At 43.9% G+C, this 25,182-nt stretch overlaps 1 protein-coding gene across 10 annotated transcripts in view; it reads right to left on the reverse strand.

Moving 5' to 3' along the window:
* The window catches only part of VPS13D (vacuolar protein sorting 13 homolog D), a 255,125-nt gene that overhangs the window by 60,257 nt on the left and 169,686 nt on the right, over positions 1–25,182 (reverse strand). The window contains exon 66 of one of the 10 annotated variants that reach the window (XM_082380830.1): positions 9,278–9,612. The exons of 8 other annotated variants lie outside the window; for them this stretch is intronic. In XM_082380830.1, the coding sequence (XP_082236956.1) occupies positions 9,505–9,612 (108 nt within the window). In that variant the 3' untranslated portion in view covers positions 9,278–9,504. Of the gene's footprint in view, positions 1–9,277; positions 9,613–15,821; positions 18,149–25,182 lie in introns of those variants that run through there. One more of the 10 variants, XM_082380831.1, reaches the window with a different exon arrangement.

A 25,182-nucleotide genomic window follows, 5' to 3' on the forward strand; every position in this document is an offset into this window, starting at 1 on the left:
GGTAAGTGACATAAGGGAAAGACATTCACACGTGAGTTCAAATTCTGACTGTGACATTTAATAGCTGCGAGATCATGGACAAGTAACTTCGCCTCTGTGAGCCTCTGTTTCCCCATCTTCAAATGGGAATAAGAATAGCCATCTACAAGGATGCCATAAGGATTAGATAAAACGTGCAAAGCACTTAGCACAGAGCCTAATACACGAAGCACTCAAGAAAAACAGTATTGAGTTATCCAAACTTCAATTTCTTCATATGCAAAATGGGTACAATCGGATTCCGCAGGGTTGTTGTGAGGATTAAATGAGACAGTGAGCACATAAAGCATCTGGCAGGTGTGTCCCCGGTACAGCGGAAGCTGTCGGGGACGGAAGCACCAGAGCAGACAGCATGAGCTAGCAATTGGAGGGTGATCTGTAGATAACTCGTAACTCCACTCAGTGTGAGCTACACCTCAACACCAGAAGGAGCATTTACAGGGACTTAGGTCAATATAGCTCACTTGGTAGCCATTTCAAGTCCACAAAAAACTTAAGGCTGCAAGTGAATACTGTCCTAGCTAAAATGAAAGGTTCTTAAGGAACAGGATGTCCTTCAGAAAACCTGCTATTACCCTTGCAAGAACAACAGTGATTTCCCCCCTTCTTTCACTGAAGGACGCTTTAGCACATGCCACACTCGTGAATTCCGGCCACAGTCCGAAGTCATTAATTTCTATAAAGCCGTATTTTCAGCAAGGGGGTAAAAATCCCAGAAGTACTTCAAGATGCCCGTTCTACTGTGTAGCTGACACACACCACGTGTCAATACCCCACCTTCCAAAAATAACCCCGCTGTCTACAGAAATGGAGCCACTGCAAATTAGCCTGGGCTTGGGGCTGGGCTCAGAACAGCTGATTTTATAAAACTGAAATTCAAGTAGATGCTGGAATGATGCAAGAGAAAAAATTTACACTGTGTCCCTCTGTTTCGTCCTATCAGTTTTCCTGACCCTTTTAGGAGATTCAGCAAGCATGGGATGCCAAAGATATTTGGCCAGTGTAACAGAAGCCTGGGCTTGAATTTCTCCCCCTGCTCTGGGGTTCTTCTTTCACAGTTATTTACCTAATGGAAATTTCCTCTTTAGTATCCTTGCTCCACTGACTTATTGCTGATGACAGCATCTTCCTTGTGACCAGGGCCGATGTGACCCACGCAGAACGGGAAAAGGTAGAGAAGTATTAGGAGTTTGTGTGTGAGGGAGGGTCCTTCGTCCAGCGTAAGGCTGTACGGCTGCAGGTCTCAGCCGCCGTGGCCTGCAACAAGCTATGCTAGAACGTGGAAACCCAGAACCCCAGCTATATGGTGCCTGAAAGAAGGGCGCCGTGAACTCTGGGGGTGCCGCCATGACACAGTCGAAAGGCAGGGGCAAAGGAGTCAAGTCCTTACTGTGCAAGCTGGTGAAAGCTGCTTAACTTCCTGGAACCTCAGTTTGGTTCTGAGAAAAACAGTCTAAAGGGCTGCTTTGAAGGGTTAAGGAGATAATGCAAAATGCCTGGCACACAGGAGGTCATCAATTTTTACAAGTTTCTTACAAGCAGTCTGGAGGCTTAAACTGCAGAGTTGTTTTTGACTCTGCCAGAATACTAGTAGGAAAACCTCCTTTAAGTCATGTAAGACCTAAGGCGCTTCAAAACTAAGGTCTTCACCGCTTCACTCATATTGCTAAAACAGCCACAGTTAAAAATGATGCTTGGAGTATGAGTTTTGCCTTAACATTGAAAAACCCTTTTGTGATACTTGTGAACAGGGCAGAGTTAAAGGAGAATGTGATCCAACAAGTAGTGGGTATCTGTCACCAACACAAGGCAAACCAAACAGCTAGTCCTCACTCGGCCAAATGGTGGAGGGGGCAGGCTGGGACTGGGGACCGGCATTTAAAAAAAAAAAAAAAAAAAGGCATGGAACAAGTTGAGGTTTGGCAAGAAAGAGGCATTTCTGGACCCCAGATCTCTATCCACTAGAAGTGGGGCAGGTTTGTCTTTTTTCAGTTCTACTTGGTTATGATTATGTATAGCCCTTAAGGCAAAAAGAGAAAGGGGAAGGAATCCAGAAAAGAGACCCTGAATAAGAATAATAAAGACATTTTAAAGCTAGGATTGGCATTCTATTCCAGCTAACATGCCTAAACCAATGACCTTGGGTTTTTTTTTTTTGGGGGGGGCGGGCAGAGAGCTCTGGAGATCTAAAAGCCCTCCTACCCTAAGACATACACCATGTTGCTATTTCATGGGTAAACACTTATCAGGCAACAGACACTCCTTTCCAGTTAAGAAGCAAAGTTATCCAAAACCACCCAGAATTATCTCAGCACACAAGGTCTGAACATAAAAGCAACAAAGGCAGACCTCAAGGCTGGCCTGGTTCTTAACTAGCCCAAGACACACGCCTGCTGAATTGGCAAGTCTCTCTTGCTCTTCCTGACCCAGCTGTGAACTCAGATGTTGTTTCAGATTAATCTAGAAGCTCAGAGTGGATTGAAGCACTCTCATAATAGGATTTTGCTTTTCCTTTAAAAAGGATTGGTAGAGTTTGCTAGAAGGCTAAAGCACAGAAATAAACAGAATACGCACGGGTAGCATCAGGAAGACTGATTTTCAACAACAGACAAGTATCATGTCTGTCAAGTCCAATTCTCCCTTTTTTTCTACATCAATTATAAAGGATCATGTGGGCAGGACGCATGTCTGAACACAGCTGCGGACGGGGCGGTGTCCCAGCTTTAGCTCTGGACCAGCCAGGCCTCGTCGTAGGCTTCCCCCAAGAAGGGGAAGGGGATCGTGCTGAGGCGCCAGGCACCCACTTATCTACCGCTGAAAACCCCCTGCAGCACACGGAGGGAAGCCAGAGGTGGGTTTCCCTACAATTAGTGCTAGCCAAGGGGAATAACCTTCCCACCCCTTGAGGCCTCCATCTGCCATGCCAACAAGGTTTTCAATGCGCATAAATGGCCCGCACCTCAGTACTGAAGTGAGAGACAGACTGAGATGTGGGAAAAATCTCTCCGAGGTGGTTCACACCATAATGCCTGATTTGGCAGATAAATTATTTCAACGCTAGGAAACCACACAGGCTTTGGGTAGCAAGGATCCGAACTCTGTCACTGATCCCAACTCTGTCACTAGTGTCAGCCGGATGGACATGAGCAAAACACACACCCTCCTTAGGGATCAGTGTCTTCATCTGTAAAACAGGGAGGATGCTATCCACGGAGTTGCTGGGTTAATCCAAAGAGACCTTAGTTTTAAAAGTACTTGGGGCAAAAATACAAAGCAATGTGTAAATGCCAAGGGTTATTACTGCAAATCTTATTCTTTCTTCTAATGAATGCTCCACTCCCTGTTCCTCCCCAACTGAACCCTGCGTGTCTCATCCTGTAATATAGGAGTCACCTTATGCCCATTCTGGAACAAAGGAAAGCATAAAGAAGTCAATTATAAATAGACTAGACTCTCAAAATGCAGAAATTCAGAAACAGAACATTTCACAATAGAAAAGAAGCTCGAGCTTATCTCATTCCCAGTCACAAGGACTTCATTCTTGTAATGTACTTTGTATTTCAAATGAATAGATATATTCTCTTTAATACCAAAAGCTTGGGAAGAAAGGAGAAGGGTGACATCATAGAGGACAATCACAGATGCTAGGCACCAGTACAAGCTGAGCTTCTTACTGAAAAAGTCAGGTGTGTTTCAAGGGTTTGAAATATCATGATGAGATTTTTTTTTAGAAAGAAATCTGTACCCAACCAGTTTCTTCAACTAAGTGAAGTTTTAAGTGAGTATGAGCAGAATAGGTAAAGGAGAGCTTCCAACTGCTGAAGACCATAGCATAACTTTTAGAATTGTAAACACAGGCCAACAATGTTTACTGCATATCAGGCATTGTCCTAAGGATCTGGCATCTATGAAATCATTTATTAGTTTAATCCTCACAACAACCCTATGAAGTGGACTCTATTATTATCCAGTTGTACAGAGGAAACTGGAAAGACCATGGGTGGGGGATGAGTGAAATAGGATAGGGAAATTAAGAGGTACAAGCTTCCAGTTACAAAATAAATGAGTCACAGGAATAAAATGTACAGCTTGGGGAATGTAGTCAATGATAATGTAATATCTTTGTGTGGTGACAGATGGTAACTAGACGTGAATGTGAGCATTCTGAAATACACAGGAATATCAAATCCCTATGCTGTGTACCAGGAACTGTAAGTCAATTGCACTTCAACAAACAAACAAACTTATAGGAAAAGACATCGGATTTGTGGTTAGCAGAGGCAGAGGTGGGGAGAGGAGGAAGTGGACAAAGGTGGTAAAAAGGTACAAGCTTGCAGTTATAAAACAAGTTAAGTGCGAGCGATGTAATGTACAACACGATTAATATATTTAGCATGGTTGTGTGTTATATACGCAAGTTGAGAGTAAATCCTAAGAGTTCTCATCACAAGGAAAAAAATATTTTTCCTTTCTTTTCTTCTGTATCTCTATGAGATGATGGATGTTCACCAAATTTACTTGGTAACTATTTCATGATGGATGTAATATTTAAGTCAAATCATTATCCTGTACACCTTAAATGTTTACAGTGCTGTACGTCAAGTATATCTCAATAAAGCTAGAAGGAAAAAAAAAAAAAAACTGGAAAGACCGTGATTATCTCCAACAATAGCCTGCTAAGCCACTAAGTATCCACATATATTCGATACTGGATAATCTATGGAGAGAACCCAACTGTGATTTTTGTTATTGTCTCCAAGGAAAATTTCTTCCTGAATGCCCGTGAAAATCTTATAGAGACACCAGGTAGACATCTTTCCTTTCCCAAGCAGTGGTGGCGACAAAGGAAGGAAGCTGACAGAAGTGTAAAAGTTTCCAAAAAATGACATGCAAATCCCTGGATAAGAAAGAGGGTCAGCCTCCAGTCCCCTTTCCTGATCAGTACCCCAACTCAGACACGCCACCCCTTTCCATCAGCCACACTTTGCCCTAGGCCATGCGGCCTAAAATCCATCTCCCCCTTTCCCCAAAGCTCTCACTCTCACATCTGAAACAGGCCCCAGATAAAGAGGAGGCTCTGTGGATGCCCACCGCGTGGATCACGTTACACCACATCAGGTCACCGTGCTCGGGTACCACTTACAGCTGGGGAGAAAGACGGAAGCCACGCTGGGTGGGGACTGGGACCCGTGACTGCAAGGGTTCCTGCCTGTGAAGAGGCCTGCCCACCCCACTTCTCACAGAAGGATCTGCTGAAGGAGGTGGAGCACCAAAGCTAAGAGATTTACTCCGTCAGAGCTGATGTGGTCAAGCAAATCTAGCTGCACAGAGGTTGTCGCTCTGGCATGGGCTGCTGTGTGTGTCAGTAACTGACGTGTGGAGACACACATACAAGGGGGTGGGCGATGGGGGAGGGAAAGCTAAGAGGGCTGCGGGGAGAGAATCAGCAAAGCCCAACCGTGCTCCTAGGGTAAGAAGGGCTCCTCCAGCTCGGGCTTCACTTCCCTCCTCTCCATCTCTGCTGCTGCTCTGCTCCTCCCCAAGCCCACCTCCCCCAATCTGAGACGAATACAATGTTCACAGTGGACACTAAGGTGCTGTTTCTTCCTACTAACCGCACTATATGGGGGTGGATGGGATGGAGCTAGAGATACAAAGGCCAACTCTTCACTTGTCAGGGAGGTCGTTCAGCAGCAAGCGTGATGGATGCGAGAGGGAGAAGACAGCAGACGGGGAACTGGGCTTCAGCACCTGGGAGAACAAGGGAGGGTGAGCCTCTCCTGGGGGGTTGGGGTGTGAATGGAGGCAGCTCAGCGCCAAGGTACTTGAGTCCTAGCTCATTTCTCCTGAGACCTGGCTTGATCCCAGGCTCAAAGAAAGGCCACAAGAAGGTTCTTTTAAAAACAGACTCAAAGGTCCCCACCCTTCAGAAGGACTAAAATTTAAAAACTGCAGTTTGGCTCCTCAGAAACCTCTGGTATTTGCCTGGGATGTCCCTTGGATTCCTTAGTGGCCTTTTAGTAGGCATTCCTAACTTTAATATCCTTCAACCCCACAAAAGATGACCTGGGAGAGAACATTCAGAATTCACACCCATCTACTTCCTGCAGATCTGGTGTTTTAAAATCCTGCTGAATTAGGCATTCCCAGGTTAACAGATTTCAGGTCTAAAAAACAAGTCCTGGAATGAGGAAGAAAACACAATCCACTTAACTCAAAAGCTGCCCTTTCAAAGGTGACTTAATGGACCTATTCTGATGTCTTGTGTTGCTTTTAAAAGAAAACCTTCAATTACTAGAAAGATAGAAAAATAGGGGCTCTGGTTCACTGTACTTGCAACCTAGCAGAAAGCTAATCAACCCTTGTTTGTAAAAAAGATTCACCCATTTTCTTGCTGAAACAGAACTGATTCTTTAGGATGAAGTTTCCTTAAGGATCTCTGTTATAACTTCAGGAGTTAAGGCTGATATAGTCTCTACCCGCCCCACACATTCCTGTCCATTGACCATCCTTCCCCACGATTCTTCTCTTTGAGCATCAGGCTCTGATCTGTACTGAAATATAAGTCCCTCTGTAAAATCCTTGCTGTTATATACCCCTCACTGCAAATGAAAAGCTCAGAACATAAGTTCTGCAGGGGAATGCACATGAGGGGAAATCAAAGCACTGGACACTTGAAAGGAGAAGGATGAAGAAATATAAATCCTCTCCAGAGAAAAATCACATCAGGCAGAGCCTCTAAAACATTTCTTACACAACACCCAGCATTCAATAAAAACTACCAGATATGGAAGTCAAAAAAAAGGACTGAAAACTAAGAAAAAAACCCAGACAAGATGACTTACTACAGATTTGGGCATTAGAGTTATTAGACACAGAGTTTAAAATAGAATGATAGTAATGTTCAAAAAAATTTATAGAAAGATGGAGAATTTTAGCAGAGAACTCAAATTAAGATGTTAATAGATGGATGAAACCAGGAGAGCAGACAGAGCACCAAAAAGGATTAGTGAGCTAGAGAGTAAGTCAGCAGAAAATATCCGGATCAAAGCATGAAGAAAAACAAGAGCATAAGAGACGCACGGGACATGGTTTTAAAAGTCCAACTTCCATTTAATTGGAGTCACAGGAGGAAAGAGTGAGAAAGCGGCAGAAGTGCTACCTGAAGGGACACAAGCCAAAAATTTCCCCAAATCTCTACAAATTAAAGACGTTCGACAAATCCTAAACAGGAGAACCCTATCTAGGCACGTCATCATTAAAAACTAAAGACAAAGAGTCACAGGATAAAAGACATATCACCTTCAGAAGAGCAGCAATAATACTGGCAGCTGTTCCAACAGAAATAATGGAGCATCACAGAATGGTATTATTCAGGGGCTGAAAGAAATTTGCCAATCCTGAATTCTAAATTCAGTAAAAATGTCTTTCAAAGAGATAGGTGAAATAAAGATGTTTCCAGGGGGGAAAAAAAAGCATTAATGGAGGTAAAGTGTTATAAGGACCTTGTATTGTCTGAGAAGAAAAATAAAAAAGACACAAAGATGGGACAAATAAATATTCTATGACTCAGTAACTCTGCTCCTCAGTATATAATGGAGAGACTCTGCACACGTGCTCCCGGAAACATGAACAAGAATGTGAACAGCAACCCTGTTCACAATAGCAAAACACTGGAACAGTCCAAATGTCTTAACAGTAAAGTCGATAAATTGTGACACATCCATACAATGGAATACTATATAGCCACGAAAATGAATGCGCTACAGGCACACATATCAGCATGGATGGATCTCCAAAACGTAATGTCGAGTTAAAATAAAAAGGTCACAAGAGTATATATTTAGTTTGATTTTGTATGTAAGTTCAAAACATGCAAAGCTGTTTGGTGACACATACAAATAAGGTAAAACTACATACAGAAAAGATGTGATTAACACAAAATTTGGGACAGAGGTAATTACCTCAGGGTGTGAAGTGAAGGAAGGAAACGTGATCAGGGAGGCTTCAGAAGTACTAATATGTTCTATTCTATTAATATAATATTCTAGTTTAAGCTGAATGATAGGTCCTGGTATTCATTTGATAGTTCTTTAAAGTATACATATACTATATGATACTCTATGTATGACTCTTCCATAATCAAAAAAAAATTTTACGGTACTTGTTTTCTAAACATGACACCAAAGGCAGAATTCACTTTTTAAAATAAAAATTAACTTCTTTAAAATTATGCCTATATTTGAAATATCACCATATTCAAAGACATCAAAACCAGAATGTTTTCTAAATTTTGCCACTCAGGCAGGAAAAGTGAAAAAACAGAAAGAAACAACCTAAGGAAAAAAATAAAGGTAATTTGGACAGCTATTTATTAGAATCTTGTAGAAAACTTCTCATTGCAATGATGGAGACAAAAGCAGACTGTATAAAGGTCCTTTCTCCATTCAGTACCTTCTTTCCTCCACTAAAAGCAAGGAGAATCTTAGAAATGAACCCCTCAGTAAAAGGACAAGAAGCTGGCTAAAAAGAGGTGGAGAGAAATGAGGGCTTGCATATTAACATAATCGAGTCCACCACACGGACTTGAAACTCTTCTCTTCAAACACGTGCTACAAGTTAACATCATATGACTTTAGTTTCATTTCTTACTTTAGAGCTGAACTGTCCAATAAGGTGACCACATGCCACAGGAGGCCACTGAGCACTTACAATGTGATCAGTACGAGTTATGATATGGTATTAAGTATGAAATACATACTGGAATTCAAAGACTTAAGATGAAAAAAAGAATGTAAAACATCTCAATTATTTTTACATATTGATTACAAGTTGAAATGATCATATTTTGGATATAATGGGCTAAATAAAAATATTAAAAATAATTGCATCTGCTTCTTTTTACTTTTTTAATGGGACTTCTAGAACAGTTTAAATTACAAGTGTGGCTCACATTATATTTCAATTGGAGAGTGCTGGTTTAGAGGTCTGACTCTACAAGAAAATGTTTAAGGACACAGCTTATGAAATTAAAATTAAACTCAAAAAGATACCCAAATCTTAAATTTCAATTATTTCCCAGATAATCAATAATATATTGCGAATAGCTGCTATTCACGTGAGCAGAAAATAATAGATGAAAGGCATTGGTCTGCATTTAGGAAGAAAGGCCTTTGTTACCCAAGATGGAAACATCTAGTAGAAAGGTGGGTAGAAAGTTAACTACGGGGATGTACCCCCATCAGTTACTACTCTTATCGTTCCCCTGCAAAGCAGGAATGGCTCCAGGTCTATGACTTTTCAACTTCAGGTCAGCCGTCACGGATGTCTCCGCAGCCTTTGAATGGCCTCTCCCTGCATACAAGCCTGCAGGGTTACCGCTGCTGTACTCCTTCTGAGTGTAGCTTTATTAGTATGGGTATCCGACTGTCATGTAAACATGCTGTATCTGTTTTTCTCACAAGGTTACACGGGCTGCAGCATGCTGAAAGGCTGGAAGTGCATGCTCCAATGACAGAGAGCCAGGGAGGTTTGGTCATCTTCGTACCATACCACCAGACAGTGCCTGGAACGCTGTTAGAGCAAAATAAAGATTTGCTTTGCATTCTTTTTCAACTCACTAGCGCCTAACCCCAGTCCCACTTCACAGAAATGATAGATTCTACTTCACTAAGGGAAAAAAAAAACCTCTTTCCTTACCCCCCCCACCTTAAATTGAGTAAGTGAGCTATTTCCTAAAGCTAGACCCTTCCTCTGTGCTCTTGTGAGACCCTGTCTTGGATATCGCTCAATCAATCCTTTTTTCTCTTGTATCTTCAGTCTTTCTGGCTTCTTCTTCTCAGAATGACAGATACAATTGAATCTGCTCAATCTTAAAAATGCCTTCCTTTAACTTTCCCTTCCACTCAAGTTATTATTCATCCATTTTCTTCCCTCTGTGCCCATCTCTCTTAAAAGATACGGCATCACTGTCTCTTTTTCTATTAAATGAAGGTCCTGAAGGCATGTTCCTATAGCAAATAACACAAATCAGGGATCAAAACATACAATGGTGTCCCCTCAATACCCATAAGTCTGGGCATAACTGGAAACACAGGGGAGCATGTTCAGTAGCAGTTAATGCCTGATTTCTTAGCACCTCTCCCAGACAAGCGGGAGCCCAGGCATGTTCCTGGGCTGCAGGTGTAACGCGAGCTTGAGGATGTATCCAAGAGGCAGCATCCAGGGAAGAAAAGAAAAACCATCTACAGTCCAAGGCAAAAGGTGGGAAACAAGGCACAAAGAACTCTCTGAAATGTACGGAACCCCTACCATGTCTTTTCAGAGGGTGCCTGTGGCTTTGCTGATGGATAGGAATGGGGCCTCTCAGAGGACCTTGAACCTCTAATCCTAACCCTTAACAACTGCTGTAAAGTCTATAAGGGTCAGAGATGCAGGAAAACAGGACATCATTGCCTTGGATGTTTCTTAATCTTCAGGTAAGTGTCTCAACTTCCTATGTTACCAAAAGAAGAATGCCAAATGGACTTAAAATGAACCTCAGAACTTCATGGAACAAGATGAGAAAATAAAATTGGGAGACTGTCCCCCCCCCCCCCAAAACAAAACAAAACAAAACAAAAACCTCACTCTAGGAATCCACTGAAACGAGTCCTTTAAGCTCAAAGGGGAGAGACGCTTGCTGAAGGCACGCCGCTCAAGTCCTGACTGTCTGGTCCACTTCTGTTTCCCCGGGGCGAGGGACAGGGCCAGGCACAGGGTACGGATGCGTACACGACAGTGCAACTAGGGAATGGACAGGTGCTGGTCTCCCTAGTGCACCTGGAATGAACCCACAGGAGCTTTGGGAATAAATGACCAAAAAGACTGCTCACTGGTTTGACTTGAAAGTCCGTATTTTCAAAAACGTGTCCTTTTTCATCTCTTCAGCTCCGTGTGCTAATCACTTTCCTTATGTTGAGGGGTATCTGGTTTAAAACTTTGCTGAGAAGTTTTCCTCTGTTCTATCTATCGAGTGCCAGAGGATATCGAGGAGACTGGGAGATTCTGGCCAAGTATTTCCTTTAAGGCACTGTAGCGCGTTCACATTGCTATATCTGTGCGCACAATTCACAGAGTCTATGTTTACAGCAGTCACAAGTGAGGCCGAGACATGTAAAGGAAACCAGAGAAGTTCTGGAGTCACACATTTGGGTAAATTTTGGCTTCACTTATTGGCTGTGTGATCTTCGGCGACTTCTCAGTGTCCCTTCTATAAACTGAGATAATGCCTAACTCCCAGGGTCCGTCTGTTCCTTCCTCCTTTCATTTCTTCCCTCCTATCAACAAAAAACTTACTTTGCATCAACTATGTGCCAGGCACTGTTCTAAGTGCTGGGGATGCAGCAGTGAAGAAAACAGACAAGGCTTGTGGCCCTCTTGGGGTTTATATTCTAGTTGCATAGACAATAAACAATATAAATATACAAAATGAAAGCAGTAGTAAATGTTAAGTGAAAAATTAAGCAGGGAGGGAGGATAAGAGGTAGTGATAGAGGGGGCTGCAATTTTAGATGGGGGAGGGGCGCCAGGAAGTCTCACTGACAAAGTGACATTTGGATAAAGAAAATGCAGGTGAAAACCATGGGGTTATAGAACATTCTAGGCAGAGAGAATTGCTGGTGCAGAGACCCTGACGCAGAAGTTCTGAGGGACAGCTGAGCAACACAACAGCAAGCAGGTCAGTTCGATGGAGCCAAGTGAGGTGGGGAGTGACAAGTGGGTAAAAGGCAAGGTTAGAAAAGTACAGGGGGAGGCAGACCATGTGTCCGTTATAAATCACTGCACAGACTTTAATCTTCTCTGCAGAGTGAAAGGGGAAGCCACTGGAGGGGGCTGAGTGGAGGAAGGACCCGATCTGAGTTCCGTCTGCTGTACCGAGAGCTGCAGTGAGAAAGGGGGAAGGAAGGGTGGACACAGAACCTGCTACAATAGACAGGGCAGGGCTGAGCGCTGGGATGGATGGCGTGGAAGCAGCGGGTGGGAGGGGAAGGTCCACAGGCGGCACAGATGACGGATGTGCTGAGTCAAGGATGACCCCAAGGTATGTGAGCAACTGGAAGAAAGGAGAATGGAGAAGAAAGGTTAAAACGGTGTAAAGTGCCTGGCACTGCTGTCGGGCTCACAGGAAATGACCAAATGTTAATTCTTTACATGTAAAACTTTCAGTGCTGATTCAGAGCCCAGGCATCCAAAATGGGGTTAGTACGCCACCCTAAAGCTAGGAAATGCTTGCAGAGAGAAAAGTCAAATGAGAATATACTCAGCAGTTGGCTCTACGGTACTAACACCCCAACACTGGTTAACTTCCACCAAAAGATGGAACGTGTCTCATCCTCTAATTGTCCATCTGTCAGAGATGAGGGGGTGAGATGCCGGTCTTCACGTTGTCAATGAATGCTGGACGTAGCACCATGTTTCCCCACCAAACAGAAAGTTTCCATGGAAAAGAGCAATAAACCATGACGTGGTGAGAACACAGGAAAACTGTAAAGAAGCAGCATTCTGTTTTATGTGTAATTTTCTCCAACTCCTATGAAAGTGACTCAGTCCACCGAGTCCAGGACACAAGTGGCAACTCACAAATGCTCAAGCTCTGAGTGATGAGGGCAGTGAAACAACCACAGAACAGGCACCACGGTGAGTCGGGAAAGGGAGAGGAGAGTCCATTCCTGATGGACATTTTATCAGATTTCACTCAAGGAACCTTTTCTTTATCATGCTTGCCAAGCAGTCCAACCTAACTTCAATCTTGAGAGTCAAAGACCCAATCTGTCTCCCACCCCGAGAGCCGGGCAGACGCCATCCAGCACCGCAATTTTGGGTGTAGGGAAAACACTGAGGTCCAGAGTTCTAAGAAGTCAACGAGGGACTTATGTAGCCTTAGTCTGAACACTGGTGGAGAAACAGTAGCCATTCCTACCTCAAGATAAATGTCCCCTTTGAATCCTACATGAAAAACTAAAATTCCAAATCAAAATGTGGACATTGTCATTTGCCTTGCGTGGAAACAGGAAAGGAGGGATTTTCAGAGAAAGATCTAGTGACTGGAGTGGACAGGGGCAGGGTAAGTTTGGGGGAACACGTTCCTATATATAATGCGCTCTTCCGTCACAAATTTAGGTCATGTCTATTTGGCTTTGTCTAAAGAAAATGGTGAAACAGTTTAATGGACTGATCAAATGGGGTCAGAGAAGTTAATTTCCCAAAACACAGTTAAAAAATGAGCCTACCACCTCCCTCCTCCCTCCCCCCTCCCCTTCTAGCCCAGTTGTTTTAAATGAGGTCTAAATACCTCCTTTTCCTTTAACAAGGACCCTGAGGTTTGTCTGTCTGGGCTTCGGGGAAGGTGACTTTCTGCCACATCTAGATGGAGGTAGGGTAACTGGAAATGCCGGAGGCAGTCCATGACTTAGCACTAGACGGAGTCACTCTGGCCAGAAAGAATGGTTTGGCTGGATTTGCAATCTGCCTGCTGTGAACGGGCCGTGATTTGATTTTAGCTCTAATTATACAAAAAGAAAGTTAGGTCTATTTTCTTCTGGAGGGGTGGGGGCTGTCGGTTTTGTTCTGGCCTCTGTCAAAGGTGCAGCTACTCTGCTCACATACATAAAAATACTTGCAAAAAAGTAATAGTTAACATTTTGTGTATGCAATTTATGGTCATATCATGACAATGATACTAGGCTTAAAAAGTGAAAAATCCAGTTAGGTCTCTTCCCCTTGAAATTCACTTCTCATCGGTAAGGGAAGAGGAGGGAAACAGAAGGACGTAAAACGGCAGGCCAGTCTTTCCCTGAATAGACAGCTGACGGCACGGCACGCTCTCTGGTCCCAGTGGCCCGCCACCTTGGCGCTGGGGCAGCTGCTCCACATCCCTGAGTCCCTCCTGCCTGGGCTGCCCCAGGCCCTGTGCCCTCCTGGGCCCACATGGCCAACATCTCCATGACTTCAAGGTCGGGCGCAGGCCTTCCTTCCCTGGGTACAAAGGCCTGCGCTCCGTTAGTGCCCCACTGGCCCTGCACAGACTTCTGTCCTGGCACCTGAACGCGTTCGCGCACGCAATTACTTACGGGACCTTCTCCCGCGCTGGACTGTGAACCAGGGTGCGGGGGGAGGGGGGAGAGGGGGGAAGACCTTTGTTTTGCTCATGTTTGTTTCCTCTGTGCCTCGCACACATCCTGGTGCTTTTAGTTGTTCATAGACAGTTGTGAACTTACTGTGTAGGCACAATAAGTAACAGATTTGTTAATATGAGGTTATGCTTTTTGCACTTAAGTCTATATCTAGTCAGCCCAGAGTGTGGAGCTAGAACGAAGTTAAAATGCCTTCACAAGGTGCCTCGGACAGGGTTAGAGCACTTCCTCATTCTCAGCCACACACTTTGGCTTGGACGGCGCAGCACTTACAAAAGGGCTAATCATACGACAGAGGGAACTACAGAGAGGGACTTTAAACGGTGACTCAGATTCTCGGCACCCCCTTGAGAATGCAGCCTTACATGGTTAGTCCCTGCAAATCTGACATTGAAGATGTGTTCATGAATGAAGCCCACTAGACAAGTGCAACTTTTTGCACCAGATGGGGCCAGGAGTACAGGCTCTGAGTCAGAGAACCTGGGTCCCAGCCCGGCTCTCTTCAGAGCCTTGGGCAAGTTACTTAATTTCTCTGAGCCTCAGTGTCCTCTTGTATCAACAGGGACCAGCACTTCAAAGGGTCACTGTGAAGATTAAACAAGTCCATTCATGTGAAGACTCAGAACAGTACCTGGTACTCGGTGAAGCAGTCAGTAAATATGAGCTAGCAGCACTTCTAAAGATACCCATTCAGCTACCAGCTTAAACTGAAAACGTCCCTCAACTGTGCAATCATATAGCATCTATCCCATGTTTCCTATATAGCAATACCCAGGAATCAAGATCAATTAAACACTTACACATAATACACTAACATATTCCACACAATCAAGCTCATTACCCCACTATTTCACGAATCGCATGGCAGTGAACAAGCCTCCTGGTCAGCTCTGAGAACAGATTATGTGAGACAAAATGCAAGGAAATACAAAATTAACATTGTGGTTACCGTTTATCAGAACACAGACAAAGCCAGATACACCAACAGTCCAGAATGAAGGAAACAGGTTGCTGGCTTTTGACTGGAATTTCCTCAGATTGTTACCATGTAGTACGAACTTAATCTAAATGTTTCTTTGCACACAGTCAAGCTTATGTGAAATGTATCAGAAGTGATAGAATAAAGGCTTGGGTTTGTGTGTGAACAAAACTGCTTTCAAGAAATGTATCATTACCAGGCAGATTAAGAAAATACCACAGACTTAAAAGTACCCTTGGTCTGTAAATAAATTAGTTTATAATGGAAAAGAATATGAAAAAGAATATATACACACACACACACACACACACACACACATATAACTGATTCACTTTGCTGTATACCTGAAACTAACACAACATTGTAAATCAACTATACTTCAATAAAATTAAAAAAATAATAAGTTAGTTCACCGCTTGTTGGCGGAGGAGGGATATACAGGCTAAATAAACAAAAGAACAGGTAATCAAACACTTTTAGGTGACTTTTCCGGAAGTGAATGTGACTGTAAAATGAACTGTTATGCTCGTACTTGACAACATTTTCAAGATGGCGTTTGCTCTGACATTTGAAACCACAGCACCACACCACCACCATCTCACCAACCAAAATTTAATAAGAGCACTTACTGTGGATTGATGTATGTGATCCTCCCCGCAGCACCCCCTACAGCTGGCAAATGGATTTTCCAAGGAAAAGGGGAAAAACCTAGGACACGCCACAACAGGTACTTATTGCCCAGATGAATCAATGGAGGGAAAGGAGCAGAATTCAAGCACTCCACCTATAGTATTTCAGGAGCACGATGTCTCCAGGGAGAACGTGGCAAAATCTCTCTAATGGTATCAATATATGTAATTCCATAAATACAGCAGCTAAAACCAATATAGTACCAGGCAGAATGAACAACGATTTAAGATCAGAAATAACCAAATGTTCAGACTCTTCAGTTTGTTTTCCTCTGTTCTGAGGGACAAGAGAGGAATAAAGAATGTGCTAGAAATTTGGGGAATGTGCTCCAAACCTCCTTCCTCCTCCTCCTCTTCCTCCTCCTCCTCACACGCTCTCCCTCCCCCTCCTCTTTGTAAAAGGCCTTTAATTAGCTCACATCCCATCCCAACTGGGGATCCCTAATACATCCTGACACCAGCCTGCGGGCCGGGCAGTGGGGTCTAAGCGCAGCCAGATTAGCAGGCTCCCAGTGGAGCCCCTGCTGCTCTTATCTCCGCAGATGCCTGAAGAGTCTGGTATCTTCCCTCCCAGCCCTCCTGGGAAGCCACCCCAGCAGGTGCCCATTGGCAATAGTTTTGTGTTACAGGCCTGAATGAATGATCCCCGCAGGAGCTGCCGACTGTTTTCACAGACACAGAAGGCAGTCAAAAGTCCACCGCGTGAACTTGGAATGACCCCAGCTGCAGAGTCACTGGCGGGTTCATTGGGAGGGCAGGCACGCTTTATTAAACAACTAATACTCTTCACAGATAACTTTCCGAAAAAGCACAAGTGTTAACTCTTTGCAATCTCGCTCCGACAAGCAAGTGGAGGGGCTCCACTGGGTGACTGCGGGCTTGGACCCGAGTGATGATTTGCAGACAGGAAGGTGGTGATTTCATCCGGCCCGGCAAAGGGTCAGGACTCAGGCACCGCCATTTGGTCAGCTGTCTTGTTAAAGTGTTCCAGGTTAAAGCAAAAAGGCACAAAGCGAAGGTTCCAGGCGCCTACTCCGGCGAGGACGGTGCCAGCCCTCACCCAGGCCGGCCTGTCCCCTGGCCCACACCCCACTCAGACACGTGGGAGAGGGAAGGGGGGCCGGCCCGGCAAACTCGGTCACCCACCCAGGCCGGCGTGCAAGTCACTCTGCCCGCAGCAGCCAGAGGCTGCACAGTTAGTGCCGTTCTGGAGGAGGATTCAGAAGAGACACAAGCTCAACCCAAAGTGTTCTAATAATCATGTTCTTCTGGGCTGCCTGGCCAAGTGGGCCACGGATCCAGGCATCTGCAGGGCTCACCCAGAGGGATGGCAAGTGGCTGTTCCTTCCCTAGGTTAGACCCAGTCCCGGAGGGTCCCTTTTTTTTTTTCCCCTTTCTTTCTCTCTTAACTCACACAGAACTTTAGAGGGAACCCAATGACAACAATCATAATTAATAACATGCAGATAAACATAAGGAGAAACTTTTAAAATTCATTTTAACCAACAAAGTTACTTTAATTTTGGCATTAACCAAAGACTATGTGTCTATCCAAGTTTTATCTCTATCTCACTTCATCAGTTGCCTTCTAATTACAGAGGGATCCCCTATTTGGTTTTTTCTGGGGGGGGGATCTTGTTTTGTTTTTAGGTGAGGTGCGGTTTTGCAGGGGTTCACTCACTGGATGAGACACAGGTGAAGGACTAGTGATGTGAGGCGCTTCACAGGAGCTGTACTTCCCTCCCAGTCAGGTGAGCCGATCTTTACACAATACAGATCCCTCAGCCCAACAAGCCCTCGGGGGCTGTCTTCATAGCACGCACAGTGCTCGGGGTTAAAGATACCCAGGTGACTATGACTTAGTCCCCTGTCCTCACGGAGCTCGGTCCAGTGTGGAGACAGATGTATAAACAAATAAAATCCACATACAGGATGCTGAGAAAATGAACACCACATCAGGGCTCTGGCCCCACTACTTTTCTCTCCCTCATTTCTAAAAGGACAAGAAGCAGGTACCCACAGCTGCTGACCCCATTTCAAAGACAATGCCAGATTTGTAGCCAGAAGGCCTGAGTTTCAGAGCTGGCCCCGCAGCTAATTAGCTGTGAGAACCTCACTGGGTCTCAGTTTCTCCATCTGTAATTTTAGAGGGTGAAAAGCTGGTCTTCGAATTCTTTCCCAGATCTGTGTCCTAAGAATTTCTACGAGGATATCAGAGGTTGTGTTGAGGGTCCAAACCTGGGAAGAGCTGCCTTTGCCATGTTCATCTGGAAAGAGTGAGAAGAGTTTTAGGCTCAAGATTTATCTTGGGAGGAATACAAGATGGGCTTCAGTGGAAAGGGAGCAGATAAGAGAGTTAAGTTACCACATGAAATATTACTCAAAAGAGGCTTCTCATAGAACTCAATTTTTAAAAAAAATAAAACTGAGGTTAGACATTGTCCATGGTTGTGTTTTAACTTTTAAAGAGAAACAAGTGGCAAATTCTTCATTGTATTTAGTCCTAAGAATTTTTCTCTCTCTATATAACATCCATTGAGGCACCTCAACTTGTCTTGCCAATTGATTTTTAAACAACCGTACTGCAGCAATCCTACAAACTTTCCTTGCTGACACTACTGGACACAAAATCCAAACAGGTAGGAAGCATTTCCAGAAACAGGCTGATAAGATCTACCTGGTTTTGCCCCTTTTGCTGTTTCTCAGTGATCCTGTGACTAGAGATTTTTGTGCGCATCTGAGATTTTAGAACCAACCATTCACACAACCCAGCATGGATGCCAGCAAAGTAAGGCCCTCTCTTGGAAGTAACACTTTTCCACAGCTGTCTCCCCACGTCAGAAAGTTCCTCTGGCCCTCCGCCAAGATTTATTCTGGCGGGAAAAGCAGTGGGCTTGGAGTCATGAGGTCTGGGCATCAGCCACTGGTGCCAACGCTGACTGCATGATTTTGGCAAAACCATTCAACCCGTGTGGCTGAATTTCCCATCACTGGCCCTGCTGGCCCCCTAGGGATGTTGCAAGGTTAAATTATCTCACAGACATGAAAGCGCTTTAATGCCTGAGGGGGAAAGGGTGCTTTCTAGAGCAGCAATGTGGTCTATGGAAAGAGCCTGGGGCCACAGAGGAGGCCTGAGTCCTCGTCCTCTTCTACGAGCTCCCTGCTATAAGCCTCCAGGAGTCATTACCTTTGCTGTGACTCAAGTGGCAATAATAATACTTGTACTCTTTCTTGTAGGTTTGTAAAGATCAAACAGTAACAGGAGTATGCTACAAAGGTTAAACTGCCAGAAAACTACCAGAGGCTATTAGTAGCTCTTCTTTTATAACTAACTTTGACATCATCCTTGCCAATTTCCAAGTTACCAATAAAGAGAAAATAATCCATCTGGCCAAAATATCCTGCTTTGAAACATGACAAAGGCAGCAAAACTGAAACAATGGGCTGTTTTTGGAAGCATGCTCTGCTTAATTTTCATTTCAGTGAAAACACTGAAAGTCGCTGCTTCTAAACCAATGTGTTGTTACATAAATTCAATATGTTGTTACATAATGTTTACTTAAACATTTTCCTCTAATAAAGCAAACAGATATTTCCCATAAATATTATTTTAATTCATTAGATTAAGAGGGACTGGGGTTTCCCTTCTTCCCCCTATAATAGTTTCCCAAGGCTTCCTGCTACCTTGCGGAGCCTGGGCCTGATCCAATAATGCACACCTGGCCTCATTCCATCCAGGTCAGCATCCTAGACCTGAGTGATGGGGAGTGGAGGAGAAGAAACAGGATCCTGGAAGTCAGCAGCCTTTTCCTATCTGTATTTCAACACACAGCCCATGACTGTGCATCTCAGTCAGCTTACAGACATGTCTGGGAGGAAAGTCATAAAGAAACATTTTCAAAGTTTCTGTTTATTCCACATAAAAACCATAAAATAGTTAATTTAAAAATCCAGCAGGTGTTTCACGTATTTCATAACTATTTGTTGAATCTACACCATGTGAAAATGTCACCAGATAAATGGGAGCCCACGTGGGAAACACCGGGATCCCCTCAACTCTCTTACAATAAATATTTATGACTAGTCATAGGGACACTGGCAACAGTTGATGACAGTAAGATCTTCGCCTTCCAGGAGCTTTACATCTACTCCGGGATGCAAACGAATAAGCAGGCAATTGCATCAAACAGTTCGTCTCAAGCCAATCTCATCCTTGAGGAACAGAATAAAGTGTTATTTCCCCTTGGCCCCCACTGCACTTATCTCGTGAAACTGCAAAGATTTTGCACAGATCCCAGCTGCAATACTTATTCCCTCTGTTATTATGCCGACTTACTTCTTATCTGGCTTACCTGTTCCATATCCCTCAAAAAAATATTTTTTTTAAGTTTTACTTTTCTAAGTATTTGCCACAGAACTGAGCACCTAATTGACAATGATAAATGTTTGTTAAATGGATGTTTGGGACGTGCACAAAATGGTTAGTATTTTCCAAGGAAAAACACGGTCACTGCCCTAACCGAAGCACAAAGTGCTCTGGGAATTCAGAGCGGGGAGGACCTTATAGGGATCTGGACTGGACCTTACACACTCAGAGCCATTTGGCCAGAGATGGGGAGAAGGGCATTCCAGAGAGAGGAAAGGTTATAAGCAACAGTGCAAAGATGAGGGGAGAACAAGCATGACCGGGGAAACAGAAAGGATCCGGATGGCCAGCTTTCTGCCACTCTCTCTTCACTTCACTTGACTTCCCCAATTTGGCTCCTAGTTTTGGGGCTTATCTCCACCCTCCTCATGTGCCTAACTAGGAAATTTCCTTGTTCTTACAAATGGCACAGGAGGGCTTCCCCGCTGGTATTTAATAAAAAAGAAACGCGAAGCTGTCACTGCCATTTGCCTATGTGACCTAAGTGCGGTGTGTCTCTGCTAATATTTACTGCCCAGTTGGGCCTCCAAGTCACCACTTCAGGACATGCTGAGCCCCCCTTAAGAGTCAGGCCTGGACATGTCATCATCTGGCTCTGAGGAAAGCCAAGGCAAAGCCAGACTCTCACCCCTTCTGAAAGTGCCATCCTTTTTTCTTCCATGGTCTCGCTTATTTCCACTCACCTCCAGCAATGTAGAAATCACTTATTGGAATGTCCTGATATAAGCTGAAATTTTTCTCCCTACCACCTCCGCTCCACAAAACATGCTGCTCTAAGAACTGTTCTCATCACGCTTTCTCTTTGTGAGCTCCCAAACAGTTCACGTACACAGCACGTGGTTAATGAATGAGTCAATAAGCCTCCTTAGGGAAAGATACATTTTTCTCCCCCCATGTTCTCTGAAACCCCCCCTGCAGGAAAGGTGTGCTAACATGGCTCGCACCACACCGATGACCGGAAACCCGAGTCTCAGGTGGAGACGTTGGTTTCTATAGTATCTGGTAAGATTCAAGAAGTACTGCCCAGCAATGTTCTAGAAGTCAGAGGCCAAGGAAGGAGCCCAGAGCTCTACCACTTTCTGTTTGGCCGCCTTGGGCAAGCTGTTTACTTCCGCTGGGCCTCGGTTTCTTCCTGGTGGCGGCGGCAGTTGCGGGTGGCAGTAAATAAAAGCGTCACCTGCTTTCAGGCTTACAGACAGGATCAGAGATATAAGTCCTTCATCAACAACTGGAAATCAAGACAGATATCAAGTGGCATTATTATTATTCTAATAAGGGATTATTAAATTCTAATGAGTTAATCTTACTTCTCCTTTTTTCCAAGAAGCAAAGCCCGGGTCAGGTCAATAGAACTGATCAACCATAGAACTCTCAGGACAACACACCATCCCCAGCGTTCTCCATCCGGCTTCTTAACTGCAGCAATGGTGTCACTAAGCGTCTGAAAGCCAACGTGCCAGCAGAACTCAGAGACATAAACACCTCTACAAAATGTGAAAAGCTGTACTTCAGAGTAAGGGGAGGTGAGCAAGGAAAGAAAAGGACTTACTGGAGAGAATGAGTTTATATTCTGCCATCAACTGATAGTGGGAAAGCACAAGTCTCCCTACTTTCATGACCTCTGTGCTGAAAACCAAATTTTAAAATGACATCCTACTTGCTTAGAAACACTTAAAGTAGTGAAGTTCAGTAAATAGCTTAAGGAAATTACAATTTGACATGTACATTTAGAGGAAGCTGGCTATTGGAGCACACGCTGAGGTGGCCCGAAGCTCTGGTCTGCTCCCCCGTCAAAGCGCAGGAAAGGCCTGAGTGTGCAAATCAAATTATTTAAATCTGAATAAATCTTGGGTTAAGCACATCAGGTGTGTGAGAAAGTACAGCCAGCTTCCTCAAACGATTTTAAGTCATCTTCTGTTTGGTTAAGGAAAACTCAATCTTTTTGTCCCATTTCAATCCTTTTACACGAGATTAGGGATTCCCCGATAGTAAAGATTAATTCAGCAAGACTGGAAATTACAGTTGGAAAATCCCAAGGTCCAACATAGAAGGGAAAAAAAAGTTGGGAATGAATGGAGCTTCAACTGCTTGTGTTTTAGCTTCTACAATGGCTTGGGTTTGGTAGAGGTTTATGTCTGAGAAGCTGCATTATGTGGAGGAAAAATATACAGACTCCCAAATCACTTGTTCCTAAAACTTATGACTCCAATACTCGTTATCAAATTTTAGTCAAGGTAACTGACCATTGTGGTCTCATTTTTCTCAACTGTAAAACGGAGATAATCCTTCCTTCCTTATAGGGTACACGTGAAAATTAAATGAGATAGCATCTGTAAAGCTCCTAGCCCTCCTTACCTGACATACAGGAGCCACCCAATAAATGATGGCTACACATCCTTTTCTGACTTTTAAGGATGATATTCCAAGGAATCCCCTATTTCTCCTAAGAAAACACTTTGATCTAGCTTCTCTTCAAGATGGAGAGAGACAACAATTACAGGGGAGAAAGAGGTACAGAAAACCAAAAGGACCTTCCAAACAGAGTGAGTGTTCTGACTTTTTACTGCCAAGAATTAGAATTTGATTTGTTCTTCACGTGTTTATAAAAATGGGTTACAGTTTTTCTCGTTTAAGCTTGCCACAATTTTTCAAGAAAGGCCGAATACTGATACGAACAATACTGAAACGCAGAAAAGGGAGAACTACCACATCTCTGGGGTAACCAGTCAACCCAAGAAAAGCTTGAACATATTATTCTTTTACTCACCATGTTTACACTAGGGTAGAAAACCACTACTCTTTGGGGGCCACAAATATTTCCTGTCTTTTCAATTTAGCAACTGAACATACTTTTCCACCACCATAGACTGCAGTGTAGGAAGACAGAGTGAATTCCTCTGAAACATGAGATGTTTGGTCTAAGGAGATAACTAAAGACCTGACTCTTAGCTGAACTACTAGTAAGAAATGAAGACAAGTCCTAAACTTTTCCAATCTTTCTGTTTCAAAAACAGAGAGTCAATGGTGGTGTCATTCCCTGATACTTCTGGCCGAGCTGCTCAATTAGGGTGGGACAAGAGGACAGCTAAGCCCCACTCACCAGGCTCCTTCATGAGCAAGGCTGCTCAGTGGAGCAAGGTGGGGACTGCCTGGGAATTCTGGCCACTCATGGGATTCTCAGGCCTCTACTTCACCCGCCCGCCCCCGCCCAACACACTTCCAATTCCCGCAAATATTTGAGGTTTGACCAAGTTAGGAGAGGTCACTGCTGGGTCATTCAGCATCTAAAATTCGCCTCTAACCAAAAAGAGCTCAGACTAAGAGAATCATTTTAGTATTCAAGGTTATCAGAGGAAAATAAAACAAAAGCTCTGCTGCCAAGAATTTGAGTCATTTCTCTATATACAACAACTTCAAGGCACCTCCTCTTGGCTGGAAAAGAAATCCCTAGGGTGACTTATTTCGGATCAAAGTCTTTCTGAAAATAGAAAACTCTACATTTTCTAAGGGATAGATCACTGTCTGAAGTGAATTTCATTTAACTTAAAGTTTTATGCCAACTTAAATACACTAAAACCCCAGTGCTTATAAGAAGGCATTCACCTCTTAGTTGCTTATAGGTACATGGAAAAGCTATTATGGGGATATCACCTCAACTATAAAATGGAGCAGTCATACATAATGACAAAAACAGATACAAGTCATAAATTGCCTTTTCCCCTTCGGAATCATGCAGGCAGGCACTCCAGTACATTCTTTTGTGCAAAGATAAAACTTTTGCCTTGAATAAACAGTGGCTTAGTCTCATTTGAGCCTTATAAATAGACTGCCTACAAAACAAATACAAACAAATGCTGTTTATCTTAAACAAAAGGCAGATGGACCCCTTTGCCCTCAACCAGGTCACAGTATATATGATAGGAGGCTGGCCAGTGGCAGGGGCTGGCTGAGAATCCCTGGGTGCAGGGACACGAAGTCAGTTTCCACTGGATCACTGCTATGCCCCAAATCTGGTTTCCTGGGCACAAAGGGCCAGTGAAAGGTTCTCTCGGAAGGGAAGTGGCTCCTCCACATATGGTACCCCAAAGAACAGAGACCAAAGAACAAAATACCATCTAAAGTGCTAGCTAGGTTTTCTACTCAACTATGCAAACAGTCTCAATTTCCCTCTCTCTCTTCCTCACTTAACTTGCTTGTATTTATCTTCAGATGGTTTTCCTAAAAGCTATCGAAATTCATTCTGAGTCGAGGCAGGGCTCTTTGCTTTTCTCATTGTTGTTTTTATTTTTTAACATACAGAGGAATGTCTAGAACAAATCAAGCAGTTAGCAATATCTCCAAAGTGCAACTAAAAATGACAATTCAGACGCCATTGCAGAAGACCAGGTGCTGGCTCCACAGGTTCCTGGTTGACCCTGGGGAAGTCACCTTACCTCTCTGGGCCTCAGTTTCTTCATTTACATACTGGGGCTAATACTGCCTGTCCTATCTATTGACCAGGTTATTCTGATGATCAAATGATATCACATGAGTAAAACCACGTTTGCAATCACCAAGGTTCTTACTGTCTATAAGGGAGCTGGCGACGGTCATACCTAATCCCACACAAGAATGACCACAACCAGCACCATTTCCTGAGGGCCTGCTTCGTGACATGGGTGATGTGACAGCAGTCACCTTACAAGCTAACCAAGTGATGTCAAATAATAAGCTTCTGGTGGGAAGCTAACAGTAAGTAACTTTTCATGTTCTCTATAGTGCCTGGAAGAAAGCCTCACACACACGAAGGGGAGACATCACAGAGGGGGAAAAACAAGGCCTTTAGAATTAGCTGGACTTGGTTTCATACTCTCTCTGTCATCTCCAGTTTTATGA

The sequence above is a fragment of the Balaenoptera borealis genome (assembly GCF_965194805.1).
Source record: "Balaenoptera borealis genome assembly, chromosome: 1".
Taxonomy (NCBI): Eukaryota; Metazoa; Chordata; class Mammalia; order Artiodactyla; family Balaenopteridae; genus Balaenoptera; species Balaenoptera borealis.